The 8,734-nt window shown below is 36.5% G+C and overlaps 1 protein-coding gene across 4 annotated transcripts in view; it reads right to left on the bottom strand.

Moving 5' to 3' along the window:
* The window catches only part of LOC105163519 (transcriptional corepressor LEUNIG_HOMOLOG), a 9,863-nt gene extending 1,813 nt beyond the window's left edge, over positions 1–8,050 (bottom strand). The window contains exons 1-15 of one of the 4 annotated variants that reach the window (XM_011081887.2): positions 7,637–8,050; positions 7,402–7,510; positions 7,236–7,326; positions 6,758–6,855; positions 6,497–6,606; positions 5,625–5,923; positions 5,452–5,527; positions 5,233–5,344; positions 3,682–3,731; positions 3,335–3,583; positions 1,469–1,552; positions 1,071–1,292; positions 642–780; positions 434–540; positions 112–261 (exon numbers count right to left, since the gene is read on the bottom strand). In XM_011081887.2, the coding sequence (XP_011080189.1) occupies positions 112–261; positions 434–540; positions 642–780; positions 1,071–1,292; positions 1,469–1,552; positions 3,335–3,583; positions 3,682–3,731; positions 5,233–5,344; positions 5,452–5,527; positions 5,625–5,923; positions 6,497–6,606; positions 6,758–6,855; positions 7,236–7,267 (1,728 nt within the window). In that variant the 5' untranslated portion in view covers positions 7,268–7,326; positions 7,402–7,510; positions 7,637–8,050. The remainder of the gene's footprint in view (positions 1–111; positions 262–433; positions 541–641; positions 781–1,070; positions 1,293–1,468; positions 1,553–3,334; positions 3,584–3,681; positions 3,732–5,232; positions 5,345–5,451; positions 5,528–5,624; positions 5,924–6,496; positions 6,607–6,757; positions 6,856–7,235; positions 7,327–7,401; positions 7,511–7,636) is intronic. The other 3 variants (XM_011081888.2, XM_011081890.2, XM_011081889.2) reach the window with 3 other exon arrangements.

Below are 8,734 nucleotides of genomic sequence, written 5' to 3'. Positions count from 1 at the left end.
ACGTGATCATGTGGGTATATGATGAACATAGTTTTCGCTATTTCTAGCTTTTCATCATCAACAGTCCAAAAAGTGAAAATTGATGTAGATTGAATGGAAGGACATCATTACATTGGCTGCATCCCACAATCTAACGGACTTGTCAAATGAAGCAGTCGCAAGCTGAGTCGAATTTGGCCGGAAGCGGACATCTGTAATTAAATATTGATGTTCTTCTGGGGTAGTCTCTGTTTGCAGAGTGTCCATGTTCCAAAGAACAGCCTAAATCAAAAGGGCGAGGGGGAACAAACCAACAAGAATATCAAATAAGTAAAGACAGAAGGCAAAGTAACACGAATAGAAACATTGGTAATTGCTCAAGAAAGTTAATCTAGCAGCATCGATTTGGCATACTAATGTTGTAAAGCCACAAAGTTCCAAAGATAAGTAATACCTTCTTGTCATGCCCAGCACTAGCTAACAACTTCCCATCCGAAGAAAAATGGCAACAAGTCACTTTATTTCTTGTCCGTATACAACCAACCTCCCCAAATGAAAAACCTGTAAGTAGGACATAAAGTTAAAGTTTGAACCACTTTGTTGTGATGGAAGTTCCGGTCGAAAAGCAGATCCAAGCATGCATAATCAGTACAGTAAACCACCTTTAGAAGTCTCTGTTTTATGTTCAGTAAGAGTTTGTTTCAAAGAGCCATACAAATTTCCGTCTCCTCCATCATGTGACAAAAAGGATTCAACATTGTCTTCAAGGGAACCGACATCTCCAAAAGTCTCCAAGTCATCCTGTATAAAGTATATAATTTTATGAATTCAAGGCAACATACTGCATGTTGGAGTTTGGAATTCACAATCTCTTGAAGATGAGTCCCAGAATGCTAGCTTGATAACAAGCACTCAAAAGAGATAAAGATCACTCTCCACACAGGCAAGTCTGATGCTCACAACAATATTTAGAAAAAGTAAATACAAAAATATATGCCTTTTCAGTCTATAATTTGCAAGCATAAGCATTTCAAAAGGTGTACCATTCGCAACCATACAAACTAAATACATAAAGTAACCCTATATCTTACAAGCTGATTTGTAGATGATGCAATTCCACCAGCTCCCTCTGCTCCATACATCATCATACTCTTGGAGACACTATTAACATGCTGAAGGCTGCTAGCAGTAGTCATTCCATCACCAGGGGTATGTGTTGATTGCGGTGATGCTGGGGAAGGACCCACTGTGTTTCCGGTACCTGTACTGTTGGCAGGCCCTGATGAAGAATGTTGTTTCCTTTTCCTGTTACTCTGTTTCAGATTAAAAGCTGTCATTGCTTTGTATTTTCATGAGAAAAGGCAAGGGATAATCCAAAAGATGGTTTTGTTTGGAGCATTCATTAAATCAAAAGGCAGATTGCCTCATTATGGTGTTTATCGTGGTTGAACCCACAAAATCGATAACAACTGCACAAGAATGAACGCACCTGTTGCAATTGCTGCTGTTGTTGCTGCTGCTGCAACTGATCCTGTTGTTGAGATGAAGGCTGTTGCATTTGGCCCATTTTCATCTGTTCAGAGTAACGGACATTTAATTGATAGCATCCCATGATTAAGTCAATTCAACAATTATCTAATTGTGAAATGACTGAATATAGGGGGGTCTAATTTCATTTTTCATTTCAGAGGGGTAAAAAGGTAAATCTTGAAAAATTTAGACAGTCCATCAAAGCTTTCCCATCAGCATATCACACCATCACAGGAAAGTTTTTTCTAAAATCAATATTGAGACATTGCTGATGAAGCAAAATTTGACTCCCTAGCTCAATAAAATTCTCAAAATTTCAACTTCAAAAATTACACAGATTCTTTAGAAGGCAAAAAGGAGGTGAGGCAAGGAGAAAGTCACCCAAAAACATTGAACAGGAATAATGAAAGATTTAAAAGTTCTTTTCAGGAGAAAACATGAATGAATTGGCAGGAAAATGGTTATATCAAACAGCAGCAGCAATCTGCAATATTCAGTTTTGCCATGTTGAGACATGGGCATTCATGGGAAGTAGCATAGATTCACAATATTACCATCGGGAAATGAAGTAAATTTACAGAACCATTAGTTCGAATAAGGAATTTGGTCCACGAAAGTACATTGGATGACAGGAATTCCATACTTATTTCCTCAGATAATAGTCAACTATCTTCCAGGGAATCATTTCTTGACAGAGAGTAACATGCTACCCCCAATAAACAAACAAACAAATGATGCGAAAATAGATACCCAATTGAATACAACTGCACATTAGATACATAATGCCTTTCCGAGAGTGATGAAACTTTAATTCATTTTCCTGCAAAAGGAAAAATCCTGTTCTTTTAGGTTTAAGGGTCAATCTTCTTGGACATGAGTTGATCTCATGGAAAACAATATGTATCAACTACTGCTAACTTAAAATAACTTTTTCTACATCAAGATATTAAGCAGCAGCCAGGAAGCTATGGGCCTGTTTGGTTGTGTTTTCAATGAGATTTTTTCCGCTTTTCACTATTTGGGTAGTTGGGATTTTGTTTGGTCAAGCCATTTTCATTGAGAATGCATTCCTATTTTAATTCTCAAATTTTTGAAATTATAGGTCACATGGGTTCGTCATACTTGTCTTATCTTGTCAACATGTCTTTTCTTATTTCAAATCAATTAAAATTATTTCAAATGGCAAGACTCACTTTGATTATTTTATAATTTCACATATTCAATCAATTTGGTCATCTGTCACATCAAAAATACATATACCTATATTCAACATTCTCGCACCTATATACCTATATTTGGAAACAACTAATCCAAACATATTCTCAGTTTTCGCACAAAAATCAATAAAGCATTTCTACCCATTTCCAAATGTTAGAAACTGAAAATGAAAATGAAAACACAACCAAACGGACCCTATATAATCCAGGCAAAAATGCCACAAGCTTTCGGACAATTAAACATCATAAAGTTAACATCTGGAGAATTAAACTTCGGCAACACATATTATTATGTCAGAGATACAGTGAAACTAAAGCAATTACATTTTACCTGAAAATAGTATTACTTCCAGAGACAGTTTTTCACCTAAAATGCTAGGTGCCTATAGGTTTATATTTTAATGAATTCAATCTGAGAAGGAATTTTTTGGCTATCATTTTTCCTGTATAAGAGAAAGGTGCTACTTCCAGGAAACCAAAACATGCCCTAATTGCAAAGTTTAGTGTGTACTGGATAATTCATGAATGCAGAACGCCTAAATGGTGAATGACATAAGAGAAATTATTGAATAGCATGCACAAATTTACAATTTCATTGACAGTATTACCTTTGGTGAATTAGATTGAACGGGGGAGCAAATAGATCCATCATTTCGTGGAGGCTGACCATCTTTTGCATTAAAATTACCCCTTGGTAATCCTCCGAACCCATAGTTAGATGAATTTCCAAGGTTCCCTTGCACCTGGGCTTGTGCTAGAACCTGCTGCTGCTGTGATGCCAAGAGAAACTGGTTCTGGTTCTGCAGATTAGGCTTTTGTACTTGTAAACCCATACTTGGTCGTATTTGGTCAATCCCCTGTATAATACGTAAGCATTATGTTTCAAGAATTAATCTCCCTTAAAGTCAGATACTTGCTGAAAAGAATGTGCAAAAATCAAAGGCATGAAACTCACTGTGAGAGGCCAACCCTTCAGTGGAAGACCAGTTACTCCTTGACTCAACCCTGAAGTAACCACAAAAGTTACGACATCTCTCCATCACATTGGCCAACAGATCAACATAGAATCAAGCCCAAGATTCAGAAAGAGCAAAAGTAAAATTCTCGCACAAACTTTCATGAGCTTAAGCCCTGAACCGTGAAGGGGTGCTTTGGCAATTTAAATACTGAAGTCCAGAGTGACACTGAATAACACAACAGGTGGCTTTGGGGTTCCCCCTCTTCCTAAACAAGGACAGGCCTCCACTATGGTGAGCACCTTTGACTTTTATTGATGCACCATGACACAAACCATGTGACTTACTCAAGGTAGACAATCATAATGAAAGATGCACATAAAAATGCAAAGGTTTATGTTTGTCTGCCCACTAGTTTCAGCCATTTTGACACTAGGCACTAGGCTCTTGAAAGTAGAAAAGGTACACTTTTCCTTTTACCTTTTTCCTCTTTTATTCCATAGTTTTTTTTTTCCTTTCCCCCACACTAGAGGCAGACCCATCACGTGCTATCTCTTTCTTCTTCCATTACAGTTTTTATTCCCCTTTTTCTTGTTTATCTTTACTTTCTGAATGTATCATAAAAAAGATGCAACTGTGAGCCTCACTTCAATAAGGTACAAGTTCCCATCAATGCAACAGTGTCCAGGGCCTTTTGGACCTTGAGCATTTAGCAACTACAGCATCAAGCTTGCTATCCCTCCTTTAGAAAAAGTAAAAGGTACTCAAGTAACTGGATAGTGCAACCTAGAAGGCAAAGCTTACTATTTTCAGAATGGTTGCATCAATAATGATGGAAGCAACCCCATGGTTCCTCAAGTCTACTGGATATAATCAACAATCAACATCACTTAACTTGTTTACTTCTATATTAGTGTTGGATCTAATTTTAAAATGCTTCCATCGCCTTCATCATCATAGTTATACTAAAGAATTATCACTAGTAATGATTTAGATAGAGGAACTCCTTTACATGGTACCAACAACAGGTTGCCAATAAAGTTGGCATTTTCTTTGGAATGACAATCTACTGTAATGAGAAAGTGCTATACTAAGTGGCGAGCAATGTGAAAATGAATATCAAAAGAAGAAATGTGAGCAGAAGCACATCCTATTCAGTTAAGTTATTATCATATAGACAATTAATTTGGGCCTTCCAAATCAAATTGGTTCCATTAAATGGTGGGTCTTGATGCAAGAAACGTGCCACTCATACACAGAAAAATCAGGAGGAGAAATGAGGTTCTGTTGTAAAATGCAAACACTGAATGCATATAATTTTATCAGTTTAACATTGTAACCTGTACATGCATAATATGATCTAATTTTGTAACTGTCTCCATTTTGATTTCCTAATTATACAAAATGTAAAACAACTTTCCACTGCTATGCCGTATCTTTGATTCAAAAGCAAAATTGACATTATCTATAATGCAATAAAATATAACATAAATAATTATATATACATAAATGTTCAGAAAGAGTTGGTTTGTTGGACTAGAGTACTATACCTGCACCACCAAGTCCAGATTTTGACTGAAGAATTGCTTGCCCATATAGCGATGAAGGGTCCATGGGCAAAGATTTTTGAGGTGCCGCCAAGTTGACTTCCCCTTTAATGTCCTAAAAAACAAAATGTTTAATTATGTACATGATTGAACTGAATGAGGAGGAAGCAAAAAGGGACTAAAGCCAAGAGCGCCAGTGAGAGAGATTGTTTTAGTAGTTACAGTTGCCAGTTGAGGCCTCCCTTGCATTTGCTGCAAAGCCGCAGACATGCTACCAGAATTGCCTTGCATCAACTGTCTGAATCAACCACAGGAAAAATAAATGATATATCCCGCTAAGAATATCCCTGCAACAACTTAAATTCCAAGATATCAAATAAGGCAATACACATTACCCTTGTTGATTGGAAGCCGACTTGAGAAGTGCCATCCTGTTAGCATCAATAAGGCCAGGAGATGTCTCCGAATCCATGGAATTTGAATGTTTCATTCGTTCTTCATACATCTTCATAGCTAATACACTCGCAGATTGTTGTCCAATCATTCCTTCAGAGTTCATTGAGTTCATAGGCCCAAGAGGAGGATGGTTAGGATCCCTTCGTTGTTGTAACTGGGCGTTGCGTTGCTGCATGAGTTGCAACTGCTGCATTTGCAGCTGTTGTTGCTGCTGCTCCCTTGCTTTAATTTGTTGTGTCTGAAATTGAATGGAGAACACCAACGAAAACTTGTAAGTATGTGTACCCCACTTCATTTACACAATTCACTACAATGTGTGTCCGAAAATATAAAAACGAAGAAAAAGTACATGGTGTTGAACACGCAGACACGTTTAGGGCTTTTTTTTATAATTTCAAAAAAGTTTTGGGTTGTCGTTCCAAAAAAAGAAAAAAAATTAATTCAATTCTCTCAAACTAATAGTTTTATGAAATTACCAAAAATTCAAGAGATGGTCATGAGATTTAACTAATTTGGATGATCAGAAATTTTTTATTGCCACGTATTTTGGTTAAAAAGTTAGATGTAAAAATGCTTATTTTATGTTTTATCTTAATCTTTTTCATATTGCTAAGTTTATGAGAAATTGAAAATTTATATAACAAAATATATTATATGTATCCGTGTCAGTACCATGCTGCGTTTTTTCCTAATTTTTTGAAATTTTCCATGTCCGTGTTGTATCATGTCCATACATCACACAATTGTAGTGGCAGTTACAGATCTAACTGAATCTAGACCACTTAAAAACAACTACTGATTTTTAAGAAACCTCAATGTAAGCTGCAGCTGCCTCAGAATGCTTCTCATTTGTCCTTGCAATGAAGATGTCCCAGAATACAGACCACCATTCAAAAAGAAATCCTCCCGGAGCATCAATAGCTACAACAAAATTCAAATTTTACGTTATTGAGCCATCACCTAAACTAGCAGTGATCAAATGGCATAAAGCTACCCAGTTTGGCTGATCAACTCCAGAGTCCAGACACAAGAATCATTCAACTCCATCATTCAACTAGCACAGATCCCTTACCTACAGGGTCGGTAGCAACTTTTCCTTCTGTCATGAAAGCTTTCGCAGAATTATGCAATTTTCTTTTCAACAAATAGTCATGAATGTAGACATCAAGCCTGGCAAAATAATTTTGAAAATAAATTCTTATCAGCAATGAGCACTCTGAAAATTAATAGAAACACAATTACAACTGAAAATTCTAGTAGAGTTGTTAGAAAATGTTGAGAGTTAACAAATTTGAGCTTCTAGGACAAAAGCAAAGAAGCTCTTTCTACACATCAACTCACACTGTTGATGGTAAGTCATATTATAACTTCATTCCTATTTTGAAGTATCAGTTGACAAAATTACATCACTTTCCAGTAGTTGCCAACAAAAACAATAAATATAAAACACCAAGAGAAAAGATTCCATTGGAATCCTTTCTTAGTTCTCCCAGAAGTGGAAAATCAAGAAGATATGAAAATTTACAAACTAAAAAATACAGAATCTTTACATCTTATCTGCTTCCCAATTACTCTGCGCCATGATTGTTACTCCAAGAAATGACTCCACAAGGCTCTACTCAGTCAGTCTCTTCTCTTCCACTGGAATCAAGACAAATAACATAAGTGCAATTTAATCAAAACACTCAAATTGTAATAAGTACAAAAGCCACGAACCTATAATTCAAAAAATAAGGTGAAAAAGAACCGTCAACTTGCCAGGAGAGATCAAACTCTGCATTAATGATCCGTACAAGATCCGCGCTTCCAAAAACCCTAATCCGAACTTAATACACAGAAACAACAACAAGACGGTCTAGTTAAATTGACTTAAACCAAATGAAGATCTTTACTCTAAAGATGCCATTCTAGTTAAGTTTTAAAAAAAAAAAAAGAATCTCTAAGTCCGTACACTTTTTGTCCGATCACTTCCAATTGCAGTAAATTCCTCAAATATTACACCTCACATCAGCAAATATGAACTCGAAACTGCCGAGTTCTTATCAAATTCCTTACAGCGATCGCGATCTCGAATTCAATTTCAACTAAAACCTCACCTCGATTATTCAAATATATTTCTCAACAACTGCAAGCATGAGCGCGAGCGGTCAAAAGTTATTCAATTTTGCTAATTCATTCGAGAAACCGAGCACTGAAATCTCGAAAAAAGAAAAAGAAAATTCAAAACAAACGGAGAAAATTCATGAATTCTAGTGAAGAAGGAAGTTGAGAGCTTGAAGAGTGAAGGCTAGAGAGAGGAAATATCGGCAACGGAAAGCCGAAAAATAGCTGGAAAAAGCGGTCACGTAGGGATCTGGGCCTGAGGCACGGGAAGTGGAATCAAATGCAGGTACATATAGGATGTAGGTTCGGAGTGAGGTTCGGAGGGGTATCTAGTGGGTGGTACTCGGCGGGTGCTGAGGGTCGGGTGGGATAGTGATCCAGGCGAGTTAAATGTCGAACGGGTTTAACGTTAGCAAAGCGGCGCTAGAGTGACGGCGGCCTAACACGGTATGACTGAAGCTGACGTGGGCCAAGACAGGGGTGTAATGTGTTCGATGTTTAAAGGAGTTTGAAGTGAGGGTCCCTTTCAACAGAACTGCGGATTCGGAGGAATTCGCCCGTGGGCAATCGGCCTCGGGTCCTCCTCGGTAAAGAATATTTGTTTTAATATCTTTTCGTATTTTTCGGTGATTTTTCTTTTTTGAAATATATATATATATACATATATTAGTAGTCTGACAAAATAAAAGGAAAATAAATAAATTAAATAATAAATCTTAATATTCAAAAATTGGTACAATAAAATACTTTCTTTTATAATAACTAGCAACGATGGCACACGATTTACACACACATAATTTGTAATAATACTACTCGTCGTTGCACGCAATTTCTACTAGCATATAAAAAATATTTGAAAGGAAAAAAAATAAATTTGAGTATTAAAAAGATGATACGATAAAATATTTTCTTTTATAACAGGATATATATAAATTCATAAAGTGAG

Source organism: Sesamum indicum, linkage group LG6 (genome assembly GCF_000512975.1).
Source record: "Sesamum indicum cultivar Zhongzhi No. 13 linkage group LG6, S_indicum_v1.0, whole genome shotgun sequence".
In the NCBI taxonomy this organism is placed as follows: Eukaryota; Viridiplantae; Streptophyta; class Magnoliopsida; order Lamiales; family Pedaliaceae; genus Sesamum; species Sesamum indicum.
This window is presented reverse-complemented; position numbering and strand designations above follow the sequence as displayed.